This window comes from Polypterus senegalus, chromosome 11, assembly GCF_016835505.1.
Source record: "Polypterus senegalus isolate Bchr_013 chromosome 11, ASM1683550v1, whole genome shotgun sequence".
NCBI lineage: Eukaryota > Metazoa > Chordata > Cladistia > Polypteriformes > Polypteridae > Polypterus > Polypterus senegalus.
Window position 1 is genome coordinate 53,295,549 of NC_053164.1, and position 21,614 is coordinate 53,317,162.

General features: G+C 35.3%; 1 protein-coding gene across 1 annotated transcript; it reads left to right on the forward strand.

Moving 5' to 3' along the window:
- Positions 1-2,205: 2,205 nt before the first annotated feature.
- On the forward strand, positions 2,206-21,333 carry LOC120538986. The gene is made up of 7 exons (XM_039768639.1): positions 2,206-2,257; positions 10,137-10,800; positions 11,449-12,078; positions 12,733-13,359; positions 14,491-15,120; positions 19,633-19,874; positions 20,406-21,333. The coding sequence occupies exons 2-7, from the start codon at positions 10,160-10,162 to the stop codon at positions 20,447-20,449; spliced, it is 2,814 nt and encodes a 937-aa protein (XP_039624573.1). The 5' UTR covers positions 2,206-2,257; positions 10,137-10,159; the 3' UTR covers positions 20,450-21,333.
- The last annotated feature ends 281 nt before the right edge of the window (positions 21,334-21,614 follow it).

Sequence of the window (21,614 nt, forward strand, 5' to 3'; positions counted from 1 at the left end):
TAGATAATCCTCAGCCCCGGAGGGCCACAGCACCTGCACTATTCCTTTAAGTCCACTTTCTTCATTTAAAATTATTTCATGCTGTTAATAGAAATCAATGTTTTATCAGAAGTATTTTGCCTGTGGCATGAGAGAGAGACTATCCTATGTAGACAGGGGATGTTTTCAACAAGAAAAGATGATGGCATCAAATTATCTAGGAGCATCTAAAGAGTTCTAAATAAGAAACTTGTTGAAATGCAGTCTTACAGTTATAGTGACTGCAGAGGACCTAAATTACCCGCCTAGCTAAAGTATGTCACTATTTTCTAAAGACTAATTGTTGCTTACGCATTTAAAGATTCCATGTGTAGAAGATGTTCCTACAGCATCCTCTTTAATAAAAGCCCTGTGTGCGTCCAGGTGTCCGTGTGCGTGTCTTCTGGTGAAGTGCGGGGCCGCACATTGCACTGTGCCCCACCCATGAGCACGGCACCTTGGACACACACACACTGGAAGCTGGGCACACAGTGAATGGCCTTGCCGTGGCAGCGCATGATAAGCAAATAAAAGACATAATTGCTGGGAGAGTGCTGATTAGGTAGTCGCGACCGCGCACAGAAAATCCGTTGCTGGGGAGACGCCACACATAAAATAATCAGCTACACGCCAGCACAGATTAAAATACTTGCTGGGGTACTGCACAGTACTTGCTGGGGAGACGACACAGTCACGATTGTCAACTGCACTCCACGCATTACATCAGTTCCTGGGGACACTCTGCTGATTGCCCACTGTTGTGACAGAAAATTAAAGTCATAGGCCTATTACGGACATCAAAGCCAGTATTACTGTCAGAGAAAATTACAGGCATTTTACGGAAATACAAACCAGTATTAATTACTGTGAGAGAAATTGAAAGGCACACAATACACTGACGCATATTACAGCCACATACAAGCCAGTATTACTGTAAGAGAAAATATTATGGACATATCTACTAACAACATGCCACCCAAAATAAAAAGCACACGTCAAGTAGGACAAAAGACACAAACAATCAAATCCTATATAAGTAACATCTCCTGGAAGAACGGTCAACTCAACAAGTAAACATCAACAAAAGAAAGGCCAAAAGACAAAGAAAAATATGAGCAAATAGATCGATTGAAGAAAAAGAAAATGAGAAATGTCAGAAAAACGCTAAAAGAGAAAGACTCAGAAGAGCAAACCTTACAAAAAGTTGGCATTTACTTGCCAGAACCAGCATTCAGTCACAGTCAGTTATATGTTGCATTATCGAGAGTTAGAAGTTTTCCAGATGTTGTTGTCAAGGTTGTAGATGGTCCTGAACAAGGCAAACTCTTGCCAAACTCAGAAAGAATATTTACAAGAAATGTTGTCTGTAATGAAATTTTATAGAAAAATTTCATGAGGTAAAAAAATAGAAAATTTTTCCTAAATATCTTCTTCAGATATTGTGTTTTACAGATTATAACAAAGTTTTACACTAAGGCAATATTAATTATACTTACTGTATTGTCATATACGTTTATATTTTATTTTTATTATTATTTTACTTTAGGCTTCTTGCAAAAATATTTTTGACAAAAAAAAATTAAGACAAGAAACAGAATGAGGTCAACGTCCCTTGCCGTTTAATATAAACTGTTCCTACTAATGTTTATGCACTACTGTTCTAGCAGCCATTATTGTAACGGGCTTAATGTCTAGTATTTTTATAATTCTTTCTTTCATATTAAATATCTTGTGCTCCAAAATTTTCAGAAAGTATTTTATTTGATGTAGCCTCACCGGCAGGTTCTGCAAGGTGTAAATGAGGACCCAACATTGTGTTGTCCATGCATTTCAAAACCTCCCTCTACTGGAGCTATCTTCAACGGAAACAAGTCAGAAACACAGATGGACGGGGATGCAAGCCATTGTGGGGATTCTATTTACTTTATTATACTTCGTTTAGTCAATAAGGCTTCATTACCTTGATGTTAGGTCACATTTACCTTCTGCCCCCCAGGAAATCAAATGAGAATTTATAACATCTTGACAGGTGCTGAAAAAAATAGCTCTTAGTCCATTATTTATATATTTCATGGTTTACAGAATTTGTTTGGAATGCCCCAAGTGAAGTTTGCACCTACTTTCATAATCTCTCTAACACCCTTGGGGAAGCATGAATTAGATGTCCTCCACTATATAAACCATCACCTTTAGTACTGGAAGGTCACCCTTTCCTTCATCCTCACAACTTGATAGTCAGGTAAGGAGCAAAAAACAGACTTTATATTTCTTTATTTGTACTTGTGCTTTTAAAGGGACTGCTATGTATTAGAAAACAATAAAAACTGTGAGTTTATTTAAATTGACTTGTCACTGGTAAACTTGTAATGTTATGATATATATTTCTGACAAACTGCAGTACAAAAAATCTGAAATTACTAATAAAAGGACAGCAGTGCGTATTTTCTGTACAATACTTCCTTGATATTTCCCATTTTCTTCAATTCAATAACTTTAGGAGTTTATAAACTTATATCTAGATAATATTTATATCACTAGCCACTGAACAAAATTTGTACTGATTTCTGTGGCAATATGAAATCAGCCAAATGGCTGAGAATTTAATAAATGCTAACTCAGAATTTTTTGTTGAAGTGTAAGTAAACAAAGTAAGAGCTAGCAATTAAACTCTGTATGATGTGTAATCAATCATATATGTCTGTCTCAGGTATAATAACCATTAGACAGGTAAGAAATTTAAAATAATTACATAATTTGCTTAGTGACAGATGTAATTAAGTGTCGGCTGTATAATAATTAAACACTTTATTGATAAATTCCTCAAATATTACAGTTAGCTGCGATAAACAATAACTATTCCTTTATGTCCAAAATAAAATAACATTATCAAACTCATATAATCAGGATCACAGAGGGCTGGAATCTATCACCACCATATTTACCCTAAATTCGTTTTCTCTCTGCATTCATTCTAAGTATAACAATTAAATCGAACGAACAACTTTTGACAGAAATGTTCTTAAAAGTCAAGGTTATGCACACATAAAACATGCTACGTTCAAATTCTTTTCTCAGTAGTTGTCTCTATTGAATTTTTTGTTGGCTAATCTTGTTTTTGTCTCACATACCAAAGACATGCCCCCTAGGTTGATTGACCCTTTGTTATTGTGACTATCGGTGTGAGTGTGCCCAGCAATAGACTGGCGTCTTGTGCAGGATTTGCCTCATTCCATGCACTTGATGTAACCAAGATGGGCTCTGTCCTCCTGCAACTCTGAACTCCATGAGATGGGTTTTAGAAGCCTATGTCATGTTGTTAAATATACTCAGGCTCAAAAAACAAGACATGTCTTCTAACTTGGAAAGAGCACTGGCAAGTAGGGACTCCTTTTTTAACCTTCCTATGCTTGTAACTGTCCATTACTGGGCAGCAGAGCCTCGTAAAAGACAAGTTCATTCTGTAACACAACAGTTTGTCACTGAGCCCATCCACACAGCCATCCACTCTGAGCAGGCCAAATTAAAATTGGCAATTGATTGTGTACTGAGCTCTGCTTGTTTCATACTGCTTTTATTTTCTACATTTCTTCTTCTTCTTTCAGCTGCTCCTATTAGGAGTTGAAACAGCAGATCATCTTCTTCCATATCTTTCTGTCTTCTGCATCTTGTTCTGTTACACCCATCACCTGCATGTCCTCTCTCACCACATCCATAAATCTTCTCTTAGACCTTCCTCTTTTCTTCTTCCCTGGCAGCTCTATCCCTAGTATCCTTTTCCTAAAATACCCAGCATCTCTCCTCTGCACATGTCCAAACCAACGCAATCTCACCTCTCTGATTTTTCTACCAACCGTCCAACCTAATTCAACCCTCTAATGTTCTCATTTCTAATCTTGTCCATCCTCGTCACACCCAATGCAAATGTTTTATTTTCTACATTTCTAATTATTTAAATTACTCTTGTTTAATTTTAGCATTTATTTTATTAACATCTTGTAGAATGTTTGCTCCCCTGTCTAAGGCTGGCATAGATTCCCCTGTGAGTAAAATTTGGATTAAACAAATAGATTTCTTAAATTGCATCATCCATTTTATTTTATTTTATTATGTTTGTTAGTTGTCTACAAAATTCTTTCATTGTTTTCATATCTAAATAACCATTATTTTTAAAATTTTAATTAAAAAAAATTTTTCAATGTATTTTGACACACCTAAAAAAGAATTAACCAGAAGCATAACCCTCTTACTATTGCCATTAGTTGGTTTTTAGATTTCATCTTTTCCTGTTGTCATTAAGTCATACTCAAAAGACAATTGTCTCAATCTCCTTTCATTTGAAAACCATCTTTCAGTATTACATATTGCTTTAAGTTCTCTCTAGAGTTTGATCTGCTTTTTCCAATGTCTTTTGATCACATTTTTTTCTTTAACCTTGTTCCACATTTTTCTGGTCTTAATGTTCTCATTCATTTTTTTCTCTTGCCTTAAAATTAGTTATTCTCATACAGCATATATTTGTCTTGCTCAATGCTCACATTTAGTTTCTTAATTACTATAGAAAGCAGCTGATGGTCTGACCGTGGTGGTATCAAGCTCAGATGCTGGGGGGCCTAAGTGAGCTCTTTCTAGCTGTTAAAGGAATTTATTACTTTACACAATTTATTTTTGCTATCCTGTTGTTACATAAAATGAGGGCAGATAACCTGAATATATAAAGAATTTAAATGAGATCAGTGCCCTCTCTTTCATTTTTTATTATTGTATTTTTTTTCTATTTCAAATTTCTTTAATTAAGTTATAGTATCCGTTTGTCTGTTGCCTGAATTATAGAGACTGTACTCACTGTAGCCATTCCACAAACTACAGGGAGGGGTACTTGGGGGTAGGTGCAATTAAATGGCATTTGCTGTAGTATTCTCAACAGCAACATTTGTGATACACCATATATTGGATTGAAAATGCACTGCAGTTAATTACCTCATGCACTACAAATCACTTCCAATAGATGTCACTTCACATACACTACTCGAAAAGAACCAGCACAGTGCTGGATGTAGAAGTAACTACCTCTGCAGCCGGGAGCTGAATGTTAAGTAGGAGGGACAATGTTGAGTGTGAGGGGACATACTGGATGCCCAATGAATGCCCAATTACACTATGGTAAAGATTATGGCTTGTGGGAGGGTCAGATGTTAAGAGCCCATAAACCCTCCTACTCTACACTGTAGTCCCTCCCACTCAACTTTGCCCCTCCTGCTCGACATTCGGGCACTTGCTACAGTGATACCCTTCTCTGAGTATATGAAGTATTATACCAGAATTATTAGAAAAAATACCAGAAAATAAAAAGGCTGGTAGAAAACATAGTCCCCCTGGAGACTATTGACTGCCACACAGAGGGCTGTCTTTATAGATGTTTATTGAATTTATTGTTTATTTACATGATTTGTTCCTGTCGCTCTCATTTTGCTATATTAATGAGGGCAAATCATGAGAATGTCTAATTGACTTGAAAGAGATTAATACTTCCTCTTTCATTGTTGTTTTTCCATTATTTTTTCTATTTGAAATGTCCCTTATTATGTTATAGTGCAATAGTTGTTTGAAATGATGAGATGAAGAAGGTACAGTGTCATTTTGCCTGTTGCCCCAATTATTGTACTGTATAGAATTGGATGTAGCATTCTCTAAAGCAGTTCTAATGTTTGTGATGTGCCATCTGTTGCAATAAAAAAGTCATTGCATTTTACTACTATACACACTTTCATCATTGAAATTTGGATGTTTTAACAAGCCCTGCTGGCCAGAAGCCTTATAGGTCAGCTGCACTTAACCTAAAAGAGATGCATATGGCTTATACCAAGTCGAAGAATGGGATCATGTGCAAAGTCTTAAAGAAATACACCATCAAAAAATGTTATTTTGTTGTTAATGTGTTACTTACACCATGTAGTTTGTGTTTTTGTGGTAAAGCAATATAACAGCATTTCTAACTGAATTTGACCCAATGGTGACGAATACTGGACAGCAGCAAACAATATCCAAAACATTTATGAAAAAATCTCATGCCACATAATCTACACATTAAGTCATCTTGTTGTACGGTAAAGATGTGTAAAATGCACATTTTTTTTTCTAAAATATTTTTAAATAAAAAACTCTAGAAAATGAAAATAGACCACAAAAAGGAATCCTCTTCATACAGGATCACACTGGAGAACAGACCTGGCAGCATATTCATTTGCCCTCCAAATAGCACAGCTGATAGAAAATAACATTAGAACAAGGCAGCTTGTGCACATACAAGAAGTCTCACTTTACCATGACTGTCTGTGTCTGTGCATTTTTGGTTCAAACGTGCTTGTTCTTCACTCAGTGAAGTGATGGTTAAGCTTCGGCAGGAGTTGGCTTTCATTTTTCATGTATAAATGGAACCTTGGATTGTGAGTAACTTGGTTTGCGAGTGTTTTGCATAGTCCATATATGCTTTGTCTGCCGAGCGTCACGTGATCACAACTGAGCTGATGGTTCTTCTCTCTTTCGCTGCTGGATTGTGGGCAATCGTCAGTCGGCGTGCCTCACTCATATAGTCAACATCCGTACAAGCGTATACTGTTTACTACAGCATTGTGACCACGTGTGTGTGCTGTGACATGTGAGTACCCATATTGCACCCTAAAACACGAAGCTGAGTCTCAGTACTTCAGCTTGAAACAGGAACAACGCGGTTATTTACTGTAGCGGGATCTGTCATTCTCTTATACACAGACACAGTCAGGCAGGGTCATGCCCAGGTTAGTGGCCAAGTAATACTGTGGCCTGCGCATTTATAAAGTTCCTTGTTTCTTATATCACCCATCAACGGCAGGTGCTTATAGCATAACCGCCCAGAGGGGACTGGGCGGTCTCTTGGTCTGGAATCCCTGCAGATTTCATTTTTTTTCTCCAGCCGTCTGGAGTTTTTTTTTTCTGTCCACCCTGGCCATCGGACCTTACTTATTCTATATTAATTAATGTAGACTTATTTTTATTTTTTATTGTGTCTTCTAATTTTCTATTCTTCATTTTGTAAAGCACTTTGGGTTACATGTTTTCTTGTATGAAAATGTGCTATATAAATAAATGTTGTTGTTGTTGACCGTGATCTTTTCGGATTCGCTTTTACGGCAAGCTGCTACAGCGCTGGGTGCCTGCGGTTGCTTCCACGTGTCATTGCATTGGGTGAAATCCCACAAGAGTTTAGAAACTCACCCACACCAGCCATGATTATTTTCAAAGGTGCAGGTTAATTTGTTTTATGTATTTTTACTTTAGATTTTGTATTAATCATTTTTATATGAATAGTTTTGGGTTGTGGAATGAATCATCTGAGTTTCCATTATTTCTTATGGGGAAATTTGCTTTGATATACGAGTGCTTTGGATTGCGAGCACATTTCCGAAACGAATTATGCTTGCAAACCAAAGTTCCACTTGTATTCATTCTTTCCCTGTCCGCTGTCTGTGAGGAGTTTGTGCCTCACCAGTTTCTCCAGGTGTGAGGCGTCCCTCTTCTTTATGCAGCCTCACCAGCACACCACCACGTAGAAGAGGGTGCTCGCCACAACCGCCTGATAGAACATCTGCAGCATCTTATTGCAGATGTTGAAAGACGCCAGCCTTCTAAGGAAGTACAGTCAGCTCTGTCCTCTCTTGCACAGAGTATCAGTATTGCAGTGAAGGAGTCGTTCTATAACTCTCTGATATTTGTGCAGATCTGTCTATGGAGTTCTCTGCACCGCAAAACATACCTTGACAAAGTAGTCGACAGTTTAAATATAAGAGGATTGTACTGTATGTATGACAGAGTTTTAAGATTAGTAAGAAACGAGCACTGCATGCTGCTATTCAATTTTATAATTATACCTTAGGTAAAAAGAATGCCTTGTTGGTACACTAAAAAAACTCCCATACAAATGCATAAAATTATTTTAGCACTAAACAATTTTGTGTACATAAGAATACATATATTTAAAATGTAATCAGTGTTTCAGCTGCCAGTATCAATTGTTTCAAAGTGCAAAAACAATAATGGGTCATTTTTGAAATGCCGTAGACTCACAACGTTTCTGTATTAAAACAGTGAATGTCTTTAAAAATTTTGAATGTAATATGAATATATTGTAGTACTATAGTCATTGTTTTCTAAAAATTCTGATCCACCTTGATTAGTTTTTCTCATATTAAAAAAAAAGTACAAAACTCTAAAAAAAGGCTCTGTATAAAAAAGAAAATGTTTGTAAATTGTTTATTGTCTATTTCATTCACAAAGAACTTACATATGAGATATTTTATACAATATCGATTTCCACATAGTAAGAAGCACTTACAAGAAGTCCAGGGAATATGTCTGGAGGTATGAACTATAGTGAAATAATGGCGCTGAATCTTTATTTGAAATAATGAATGAGATAAACAGAATACAGAATACAGAATCTAGAATCTTAATGGTTTGATAAAAAATGATAATATGGATCATCAAGCTGCGGTGGGCTGGCACCCTGCCCGGGGTTTGTTTCCTGCTTTGCGCCCTGTGTTGGCTGAGATTGGCACCAGCAGACCCCTGTAACCCTGTAGTTAAGATATAGCGGGTTGGATAATGGATGGGTGAATGGACTATCAAGTACTTTATGTAATCTTTTGCAAGGGTGCAGTATGGATGATAAAGATAAACACAATACATTTTAATAATAAGTGGATAGTATTTTATTTCAGTTTACCACTGTGCTCTCCACCATTTAAAAAGATGTAAAAACATTTCAAATATTACAAAAGGCATACTTTACAGCTTTTTGTATAATACTCAACAAATAAAAAAGAGAAGCAGCAAATTAATATCTTTTTTTTATTTTATTAATTTTATTGTAATCTTTCCATAGATCAATTTTTACAAAAAAAGTAGGATGAAAACAACTTAACCCTCAGCCCTAAGAAAGAGAGCATGGCCAACGGAGTAAAACTTAAGGCTTGTGAACATACCTGAATTGATTAATTTAAAAGGGCAATAGAGATGAATGGAGAAGAAAAAGAAATGTGGAAATAATTGCTTCCTCAGTGCTTTAAGAGCTTATTCTAAAATATTACTGATTAGATCCTGCCAGGTTTTGAAAAAATTCTGTAATGATCCTCTAACTGAGAATTTGATTTTTTTTCCAATTTCAAATAGTATAAAACATCGGTTTCCCACTGACTTAACAGAGGAGAGTTAGGATTCTTCCAGTTTAGCAAAATAAGTCTGCGTGCCAAAAGTGTAGTGAATGCAATCACAGTTTGTTTGTTCTTCTCCACTTTAAAACCATTTGGAAGAACACCAAACACAGCTGTTAATGGGTTAGGAGGGATTGTGACTCCAAGGCTTGCTGCAGACCCAAAACATGTGACCCAGTGAAGCTGGGACTTGATTGCAGCATTCGCAAGCAGCAAATTAATATCAAATGCAATATTAACACATATGAAATATTCAATGCTTTAAACATTTTCAAAAAATTAAGTTTTAAAAAAGGTTATTATTGTCCTATTGTTTCTCACAAACTACCACATATAAGCATTATAATACATACTTGAAGAAAAAAACCTTCATTTTATTTATTGTAATTTTTGGTTACAAAGTACATATAAATAAGAGAGTTGTTCAAGTAAATAAGTTTTAAAAGCAAGGAATACATATTTAACTTAAGTTGTTATAATTTTGAAAATTAAAATTGATGTCCGTTTAGAAAACCTGCTTAATTTTTTCTGAGGGTGATACAGCCTATCTTAGGAACATCAGTCACAAGGCAGCAAACGACTCTGTAAAGAAAGCAATGCATGCAAATTCACTCATAGTGGGGAAAATGTATGCACCCCAACTGAGCCAACATGCATGCGTCTGAAAGAAACAGCAGTATTAGGAAAAAGAGCACAAGAAGAAGATGGATATTATACATAGAGAAGACGTCTAGGTTGGGAATCAATCATAGTCTTCTAGAAATATAAAGTTCAATTAGCCAAAATATTGATGTGTTTGTAAATTAATTTTTAATTGAGGTTCCTAATCTTGTATAATGGCTTTAAAAAGTCATAACCTTATATTTTAAACAGGTTAAGAAGAGCAGAACAAAAAAATGGAATTTGAAACAGTTACATTTCACTATCGAAGAGTAGAAAGACCTGCAATCTTCCAACTATTGGCAAACATAACTCAATTGGATTTGAATGTTGAGGCAAACCCTGGAGAACTGATACTCAAGTCAGCAAAAGCAATTCCTGTCCTGAAAGACAAGGAGGGTGTAGTATTGATTGCTGCTACAGAGTTTGGCAAGGGTCGAATGGTAGTTTTTGGCCATGAAGCATATCTAAAAGAGCCTAAAATCCAAATGTTTATATGCAATTGTGTGAAATGGCTGAAATCAAATCCAGATGCTGTGGTGGGTATTCCTAAATACTATGAGAGTGTTGCAAGCATTCTCACAGCTGCTGGCCACAAGGTCAAAGTATCAGACAAGTTTGACAGAAGTATGGGAGTGTTCTTCATCAACGGACAGGAACAAATCTCACAGCTCTCTGAAATCACTGAATTTATCAAGGGAGGCGGGGGAGTCATGATTGGAGCCCAGGCTTGGTATTGGTGCAGTTGCAATCCTGGCAAAGATCCCTTGGCTCACTTTCCTGCAAACAAGTTCACAGGATTGGCGGATATCTATTTTGGACCAAATGCCAGACCCCCGGGCTGTTTTACAATTCACACTACAACATGTCCTGAGAAGTGAGTATTCTTAATCACCTTTATTTTATTATATCATTTTTTGTGTTAATGGATTTTCTTGTTTTATGTTTTCCTATGGTTATGAAGTTCATAATAAAATTCATATCCACAGACATCTCACATTCCATAACAAACATTTGAATATTATTCTGTAAATTCTATCCTGTAGGACAACTTATTTGAAAACTATATCAACTTTAAAAGCCTTTTACTTAAAAAAAAAAACTACTAAATTTGAAAACTGGCAATCCACAAACCATGATACACAGAGGATTTCAACAGTTTTCTCTTGTGGTAATAGAAACACTAAGTGTAAACTTGAAAAATAGCAAAATAGCAAAAATTTGTGAATATTTGAATAACACCTCAATAAAAATACAATGTGATGCTGTGTTCCTCTTTTATCACAACCTTCAGTAATTAAACTTAGTGTGGAAATAAATAATACATTAAAAGTATAGTATAGGGATTACAGGCTGGTATATTGTTTCCTGCATTTGTCAGTGCTTTGTTTCTCTTTCATGACATATCGTGCTATACTGCATAACTGAAAAATGTATTTATTAGGAGGCAATTGTAAAGACACTTACAGCATCATTTAAAATTGCTTTGGTTAAAATGGTCCATGTTTTTACTATCTTACAACAGGTCAAAAACATTTATAAAGCCATCTGATAAGACGCCTGCAATCTTCCAGCTATTGGAGAACGTAACTGAATTGGATCTGACCATTGAGGCAGACCCTGGAGAACTGATAGTCAAGTCAGCTAAGGCAATTCCTATCCTGAAAGACGAGGATGGCACAATATTGATGGCTGCCACAGAATATGGCAAGGGTCGAATGGTAGTTTTTGGCCACGAGTCTTATCTAAAAGAGCCTAACATCAAGAAGCTTATATGCAATTGTGTGAAATGGTTGAAACCAAATCCAGATGCTGTGGTAGGTATCCCTAAATACTGTGAGAGTGTTGCAAGCATTCTCACAGCTGCTGGCCACAAGGTCAAAGTATCAGACAAGTTTGACAGAAGTATGGGAGTGTTCTTCATCAACGGACAGGAACAAATCTCACAGCTCCATGAGATTACTGAATTTATCAAGGGAGGTGGAGGTGTCCTGATTGGAACACAGGCTTGGTATTGGTGCTGCTGCAATCCTGGCAAAGATCCCTTGACTCACTTTCCTGCAAATAAACTCACAGGATTGGCGGATATCTATTTTGGACCAAATTCCAGAGCACGGGGCTTTTTTACAATTCATATGATAACATGCCCTGAGAAGTGAGTATTCTTGGTCACCTTTATTTTATCGTAGTTTTTTTTTTGCATTAATGGACTTTCCTGTTTTTTTCGTTGCCTTCTATTTTATAATAAAATTCATGTCCACAGACACCTCAAATTCCATAGCACACGTATAAATATTATTCTGTAAATTGTATACTGAATGTCAACTTATTTGAGAACTTGGTCCGTTTTTAAAAGCCTTTGACTGAAAAAAGTATTAAATTTCAAAACTGGCAATCCACAAACCATGTTAAAAAATGTAAAACTTAAATATATAGAGTATTTTCTCTTGTGGTATTAGAAATACTTAGTGGAAACCTGAAAAATAGCCGATAGAAATAATTTGTGAATATTTGAATAATACATCAATAAAATTGGAATGTGATGATGTTTTCCTCTTTTATCACAATTTTCAGTAATTAAACTAAGCGTGGAAAAAGCTAATAAATTAAAAGTGTAAGAATTACAGGCTGCTGTGTTGTTTCCTGTATTTGTCAGTGCTTTGGTTCTGCTTCAGTAAAACTTGACATATGGTACTGTAATCCATAAGTGAGAAAATGTATTCATTATCAGGCAATAGAAAAGACATTTACAATATAATTTATAATAACTTCAGTTAAAATAGTCCATGTTTTTACTATCTTACGACAGGTCAAAAACAAGTATTAAGACAACTGAGCAGGTGCCTGCGATCTTCCAGCTCCTGGAGAACATAACTGTATTGGATTTGAACATTGAGGCAGACCCTGGAGAACTGGTAGTCAAGTCGACTAAAGCAATCCCTATCCTAAAAGACCAGGCTGGTGCAGTATTGATGGCTGCCACAGAGTATGGCAAGGGTCGAATGGTAGTTTTTGGCCACGAAGCATATCTAAAAGAGCCCAACATCCAAATGCTTATATGCAATTGTGTGAAATGGCTGAAATCAAATCCAAATGCTGTGGTGGGTATTCCTAAATTTTACGAGAGTGTTGCAAGCATTCTGACAGCCGCTGGCCACAAGGTGAAAATATCAGACAAGTTTGACAGAAGTATGGGAGTGTTCTTCATCAACGGACAGGAACAAATCTCACAGCTCCCTGAGATTACTGAATTTATCAAGGGAGGCGGAGGAGTCATGATTGGAGCCCAGGCTTGGTGCTGGTGTAGCGAAAACCCAGGCAAAGATCCCTTGACTCACTTTCCTGCAAACAAACTCACAGGATTAGCAGATATCTATTTTGGAGCAAATAAAAGACCCCGGGGATATTATACAATTCATTTGACAACTTCTGGGGAGTGAGTATTCTTGGATCACCTTTATTTTCGTATTATTAATTTCAGTGTGTTCTCCAGTTTTTTACTGTGATTATACAGTTCATAATAAAATTTATGTCCTCAGATAACTGAATGCTGTTAAAGAAAAATTCAGATTCCATAATAAGTTATCTGATGAAAGAAAACTTAGTGGAAGTGTGAAAATGATATTTAAAATATTTTCTCCTTGTTTTTATTTTGGTTTTGAGAGAATAGAATTATCCTGTATATCACAAGCAAACATCAACAACATTAATTTCTATAGCACTTTTTCCTACACAGAATGTAGCTCAAAGTGTTTCAAAAATGTCAAATAAATATTTACAAGAAAGAAAAACAAATTAGAATTGTAAATATTAATAATGAATAAGTAATAAAAAATATCAAAAAGGTAAAATAATTTAACTGTCTAGTATAAATTATAATAAGCATTGCATTTCTTTTGATATTTATTTGTTCCTGTTATTATAAACATTATTGCACATGGTAGTGTAAGTTATGTGGTAATATACAGTAATCAAAAGAATAACTATTTACACATGAAAGAATTTCTGTACAGTTTTCAGGTTACTTGTTAATATTGTGATACGTCACCTTCTTAGCATAATCCATTAAGCACCAGAATTTAAAGGTTAAGTTGTGTGAGCTTTTAAAGCATTTTACTAATAAAACATATTAAATTTAAAATTGGCAGCTCATAAACCATGTATAAATATAAAAACTTTAACTATACACAGTATTTCATCATTTTGTTCTAGAGATAAAAGAATCCCTAATTTGAAACCGGAAAAATAACTTACTATAATAATTTCTGAATATTTATATAATACATTAATAAAAAATTGCAATATTTTGTCTGTGTTTTATTTACAACTTTCTGTAATTTAAATAAAATACAATAAGGATTGTAGGCTCTTATGTTATTCTTACATTTGTGATTGATAGAAGATAATCAGAAACAGTTTGTTTCTGTTTCAGTAAAACTTCAGATACGGTCCTATACTGTATAAGTGAGAAAATTGTATTCATTAGGAGGCAATAGCAAAGACATTTACAATATAATTTATAATAACTTCAGTTAAAATGGTTCATGTTTTTACTATCTTACGACAGGTCAAAAACATTTATTAAGACATCTGATCAGGTGCCCACAATCTTCCAGCTGCTGGAAAACATAACTGTATTGGATTTGAACATTGAGGCAGACCCTGGAGAACTGGTAGTCAAGTCGACTAAGGCAATCCCTATCCTAAAAGACCAAGCTGGTGCAGTATTGATGGCTGCCACAGAGTATGGCAAGGGTCGAATGGTAGTTTTTGGCCACGAAGCATATCTAAAAGAGCCCAACATCCAAATGCTTATATGCAATTGTGTGAAATGGCTAAAATCAAATCCAAATGCTGTGGTGGGTATTCCTAAATTTTACGAGAGTGTTGCAAGCATTCTGACAGCCGCTGGCCACAAGGTGAAAATATCAGACAAGTTTGATAGCAGCATGGGAGTGTTCTTCATCAACGGACAGGAACAAATCTCACACCTCCCTGAGATTACTGAATTTATCAAGGGAGGCGGAGGAGTCATGATTGGAGCCCAGGCTTGGTGCTGGTGCAGTGAAAACCCAGGCAAAGATCCCTTGACTCACTTTCCTGCAAACAAACTCACAGGATTAGCAGATATCTATTTTGGACCAAATAAAAGACCTCGGGGACTTTTCAGAATTCATTTGACATCAAGTCTTCAGAGGTGAGTATTCTTTGTGATCAGTTTTATTTTTTCACTTTCTAGGGGTGTGGTAAATGAGAGTATATCCATGTCCCACTCATAAATGAGGGCAAGGACATTGAAGTCGGTCTTGATTACAACACTACCTGCATTATATTTCAGTTTTCTCATTGTTATAAGATGAAAGTAAATTTAATATAAACTTTGAAATACACTCTGATGAACTTCTTCTTCTTTGAATTCTCAAAAGCAATGTCTACATTAAAGGATCAGATAAGTATGGTATTGTCTGTATTATGACACAGTAGTATGGTAAGGGTCAAACGGTTGTGCTTAGTTATGTGAAATGCAGGAACAATCCTCATACTGCATATGCTAGGTCTTAAGTAACTTTGTGAGTTAGCCAAATCCAAGTGCTATAGTTGGTCTTCCTAATTTCTTTAAAAATATTGCAGGCTTTCTCATTGTGGTAATGGATGAAGTGAAAAATATCAGATTTTTTTCATAGCAGCATGGGTGTCTTCTTCATTACTTGGCAGGATGAAATTGGGCAGCTTCATGAAATAGCAAGGTTCTTCAAGATAGGCAATGGAGTATTAATTGGAGCACATTCATGGTGTTGGAACAATTGTAATCATGAGAAAGATCTAAGGGTGAATTTTCCCTTAAATCACCAATCTGGGAAATGTTGATTTTGGACCCACACGTAGACTTTATGAATATTGTCCTAAAAAACAATTTGAGACTATGTCTGTTTTGCCATTCGATGTATTCATTGTATTGATATTGCTTTACTTCATACTGCATTATTTAGGGTCTCTGCCTGAAGCTGTCAATATGAGAGTAAATTGTGAATTTATAGCCGAAAGAAGAAGATTACTCACAGCTAGATTTCACAGATTTCTTGTTTTGTACAATTTATATGTTTCAGTACTCTGACTAGGATGATTTTCTCTTTCTTCTGACTTCACATTGTCATTCTTTATGAAGATGATGGAACAATATCTTGTCATCTTTTTACAGATGATCTATTATTGATAGTGGACCTTTGGTGGTCCAGAAAAAGCAAATCAAATGTTAACCTAATTCACAGATATTTGAGATATGGAAGAGTACTAGGAGAAAAGCCACATTACCATAACAGAGAATATGCAAACTTCACATAATCAACTACAAACCACAAACTAATCACTTGTCCCTGAAGCAGCATGGCGTAGCAATAACCTCTGCAGTACCACTCAGAAGTATATGAAAACCGTTGCGCTTGTCACCTGATTTAGTAACTATAACACACATATTTCAAATCAGAAATAAACATTTTTTAATATATTTAATAATAAGCTAAATGTTTAAGTTTGTGCATATATAGCACATTTAAGATTAATAACAACTGTAAGGAAACCATTAATATGCTGTTTTCTGCAGTGACAAACTCTTTTATGTACTGTGTATTTTCGGCTGTGATACTATTTTTAAACTACTGTAGCAAAACATACTGAATGCGGGTTAATATTCAACACCAACAAGGGTTTCATGTTAATTAATCAATTAAAAGAGCAAATAGACTTCAAGCTGCGCATTCCTTCTTATTTTAAACACATTTTTTTACATTTTTTTTTCTTATGGACCTCAGAAAACTCCATATCAAGACAAACTGAGTTCTTGCAGAGTAGTCTGCTATTAAAAAGGAAATGTCTGCTTTTCCTCATTGGACAGAAAACATTTTTCTGAAAAAAAATAAAAATAAATAAATAAATAAAAGTAGTAACCTGCAATTTCTTATTTCACATCTTAATCTTCTTTGCTTATACTGAAAATATTTAACTGTTTTAGTGTTACTCTGATGATCTCATATGTCACAATCTTGCAATTAGTCTAGCTGCTGTTTTCCAGACTTCTTTAGAACTGTTTTACATTTTTTTGTATTACATACACTGAAATCTAACACACTATTTCAGGTCTGCCCTCATAACTATATAATACAATTTACGAGTAACATCTTGACTTGTATTCAGCATACTGTACTCAGTAGAGCTTGATTATTTTGCCTTCTTTAAAGTATATTATCTGCATGTGTAACAATGACAAAAGTCTACTACAACTGCTATAGCTTTTGGACTTGTAACTTGTTTTGATATTTTTAAAACCATTATTGTTATAGACAGAGATTATGCTCAAACTAAAAGCAGCGTCTTTAGGGTACTTCAAGAGCAGGAGTACAGGTAAACGATGTTCGTATTAATAGAAGCAAATGAAAACTGCTAGGAACCTCATAGATAGTGTGCTGATTATGGGGAGAGAAATTAATAAGTTATGTATTGGTATGTATATGAGAACAAATGTGAGCAGCAGGCATTTTGAAGGTTTTGGGTTGTATGTAAAATACAACTGAGCGGGCATTTGACTGACAAATGCTGCATTCACATTCATATGGTGTCTCACCTTTCCACTTTGTTCATTTAAACATTTGAGTTTGTTTTGATAGAAGTTTAAAATTTACTGTTTGGTCACTTATTTATTCTGTGCAAGTGAAATTCAAACTAAACACATCAAGAGTGCATCACATTATTCCAAATACAATTCAACTACAAAAATACACCATCATGCCGAACTGATTATTAAGTTATATGACATTCTCCAACCGCTCTATCCTAACTACAGGGTCACAGGGATTTGCTGGAGCCAATCCCTGCCAGCACAGGGTGCAAGGCAGGAACAAACCCCGTGCAGGGCGCCAGCCCACCGCAGGGTTTACACACACACCAAGTTTTAGACAAGATATTACTTTATCCAAATTATAAACACTATTTTGAAGTAAAATTATTTTATTTATTAAATAAGATGAAAAGTCACAACCAGACTAAACTGCGTAGCAAAGTGCTGAAATAACAAAATGCTGGTTAAAGCACAAAGATTTTGCTAAATGTAACATGAACATGAGCTGTGAGCTCTGGATTAGTAGACTGAAAACTGTCACCAAAAATAGAGACAGAATGCTTTCGCTTATGGTGTGTTTTCACTTTAACATGTGGTCAGCAACACCCCGTCCACTCCTGCCTAATGAAGAACATGAGCAGGAATATCTCAGTATCCACAATGCTGATTTTACGAACAATTTTTACCAGCCCTTGCAACATTTTTTTATTAAGGAATGAGGATTTTGGAGGGATGGAAACTGGATTAATATCCAAACCACTGTGCCAGTGTGTAAAATTAAATATTTGTCAGTTGATTTATATTTTAGATAACTGATTTTGGAATACACACAATAGCCAGACCCTAAGTGCAATGGGTGTAACTAGTGAGATACAGACGCTGTACACATGTAAACTGTAAACTAAGTGCACACACGATTGGGGTTTAAAAAAGAAAAAGAGATATTTTAAACAGGGAGGACAAGAATTCAAGGTGAAGCCTAGTAATCTGATCCTTTGTGATGTAGGTAACCTGAATGCTTACTGATTTACCATTAAGATATTTTTACTGAAGGGCATATTTGTTCTTGAATGATTTTAAAAAGAATGATCAAAGTTGAATGCAGTGAGCAACAGAGAAGTAGAAAAGAGAATTTAAGTTGTGAAACTTGATGATGTGAACAAGAAAAGTACTAAAAATACAGAGAAGGTGAATTGTAAACATCTGTACTAATTATAACACTTACATTTTATTGCATTATAAGCTACCAGTAACGACGTACTGCACGATAACGTGCAGTGAATATACTGTACATGACTTGAGCATTCCTAATGTCATCCTCTTTCTCTGTACGTTTAGCATTTGTTTGCTCAGAGGTTCATGCACTTGCAGCTTCCTGAGCAGCTCTTCTTTTCTCCACCCTAGCGGCCCACTGATTCTCTTCTTTCGTCGGCATGTTTTCACATTAAAACTGATTAAGTCAGTGTTTGTGTTGCAATTAGTTAGTACATTTTTTTTTTTAATTTTTCACTTAAGCTGGCACTTAAGTCTTCAATCTGCCTCAAAAATAATTTAAGATATGAAGAGGTAGGGGAAGTAACGGTGAAGGTGATAGGGATGAGAGCGGCGTCCATATGCTTGCGCCGAATGGCTGCTCTGCTGGCCGCTGCCAAGAGTTGATTCTACAATCAAATAAAATAAAAATAAAAAGAGGAATAACCTCTGCGGTGGGTTGGCACCCTACCCGGGTTTGGTTTCTGCCTTGTGCTTTGTGTTGGCTGGGATTGGCTCCAGCAGACCTCCGTGACCCTGTGTTCGGATTCAGCGGGTTGGAAAATGGATGGATGGATGGAATAACCTTGGAGGTCAATTAGCACCCCGAAAGTGGATAGTAAACGTCATGTAGTATATGTGTACCAAATTTCAAGTCAATCGGTCAAACGGTTTGCGAGCTACAGGTGATTTGAAATCCTGGACAGAGAAATGAACAGCCACGGTAGCGTATTATATATAAAGATTTTGTCTTTATTAACAATGATAGATACATGTAATGGGATAGAAATGCTACTTTATAAATTGTTTTATAATGCTTCTCATCACCAATATTTGTTTCATAAGGTTAACGCAAGGAGCACCTGAAGCATTTGGTACATTTGGAACACACCTAGTGCATGGAGAACATGGAGAACATGGAGAACATGGAGGACATGGAGGACATGGAATTCATATGACACATGGAATGCATGGAGAACATGGAATATGTGGAGCACTTGGAGGAAATGAAAAACATGTTCACTCCGCAGAAACATTTGTTAAGGAGCAGGAAAGTGGACTTCATCGGGAGGTCCAAAACGTACCAGGTAAGTTAATCTTCTAGTGCCTCACTTGAATTAAAATAGTTTAACACAGAATGGATCTTTACCTGAAATACTTTAAAAAAGGAAAAAAAAAACTAATCAGTTAGTTGGACCACCTGTTTATATAAACAGTAATAAATGAACGTGTTGTTATTGATAATTTTCAGATATTATTTTCTTATTTTAATATTTTTAGTCTTTAAGTTGTACATTCAAAACATTTCTGACTTTGTTGAGTATTGTTGTGTACCCTCTAAGCCAAATACTTGCTGGAGAGATATTTCAGTTTTATTCAAACACTTATTTTTAAATGAGGAATATCAAGAAATTAGGTGAATTAAAGCACAGCATTTTAGCAGTCTAAGCTGAAAGTGCCACCAACAATATTCTCCATTTTACTGCAGCAGATCTACAACATTTATTATTGATTCTTCTTTTCAAAATACTGTTCTCATGTTTATTTCAGATGCACATCAATTCTGACAGATGTTGTAAAAATATTATTGCTAATTATTTTATGTTTGTTGTTTCCAGGGTTTTTTTATACTGAGCACAAGACAATTTCATACTGGAAGTAAAAACTGAAGACGTAAGACATGTTGATTTGAATATTCGTTCATTCTGAGCTTTATCTCTTTTCTAATAATGTTCTGAAAAAGACTAAAATGATAATAGAAATATTGCAATGCATGGCGTATGTAATCAACGACAATGATCAAGTGTATAATCAACAATGAATGATAATATTTAATGGGTTTTTGAAAACAAAAATCAGGAACTCAATATTTTATTTTAATTGAGCTTATGTAAAATCTGGGATCTTTGGGAACAAATGTAGTTCAACATGCCAAACATTATAACAACTTTAATTTAATATTTTAATCAAAAAATATGTTTAAATTGAAAGTAGACAGAGCATTTGCTGTTAATATTTTTTGTTACTGGTATCAGGGTTTAGAAAAAACTTTTATAAAACCAGCACTGCTTTACTAGAGCCTTAGTTTTACATCTTGCAGAGAGTTATGATTTGTGTGGAGTTTGAATGTTCTCCCTGTGTTTTTAAGTTTTTTTCTACAGGTTCTATTAATTTCCTCCAATGTTGCAAGACTTTCATGTTATTTCATTTTAAATTAGCCTCATCTGGGTCTGCACTTCAGAGTAATTTGACATTAAGCAGTTTTCTAAATGCAACATCAAAATCTGATTTACTCACATGCCCATAATCAATATTGCTGGCTAACTATAAAGAACAACTGCACATGTTTAAGACAAAGATCCTGCTGACAATTAAAAATTGCATGTCTCAGTTCCGGAGAAAATTTGATTGTTCCCTCGCTAATAGTTTAATAGTTAGTTTTTCTCATGATTTTCTTGATGATTTAGCTGTGATTATATTTTCTGTGCTACTTGATTCATTCCTTTATTGTTAAATTTAATCAATCAATAAATAAATGCATTAAATCTAAACTCTATTGAGTACATGGGTTTTCATTCCTTTTCTTGTTTTTTTATGACTAGATTCCCAGGTGCTGTTTTAGTATACAGGGATGAAATATTATTGAGACAGTTTGAGATTTTTTTATATTTAATATTGTAATTTAAATAATCAACTTTACAATGATAAATTCACTTTGGCAATCATACTGACTGCCATATATAGACGATGCCGCTTGCTGACTGCAAGAATGGTGTTTGCTGTCACCAGGTATGAAAATTTCTGTGTTTCGAGGCCAACATCATGAT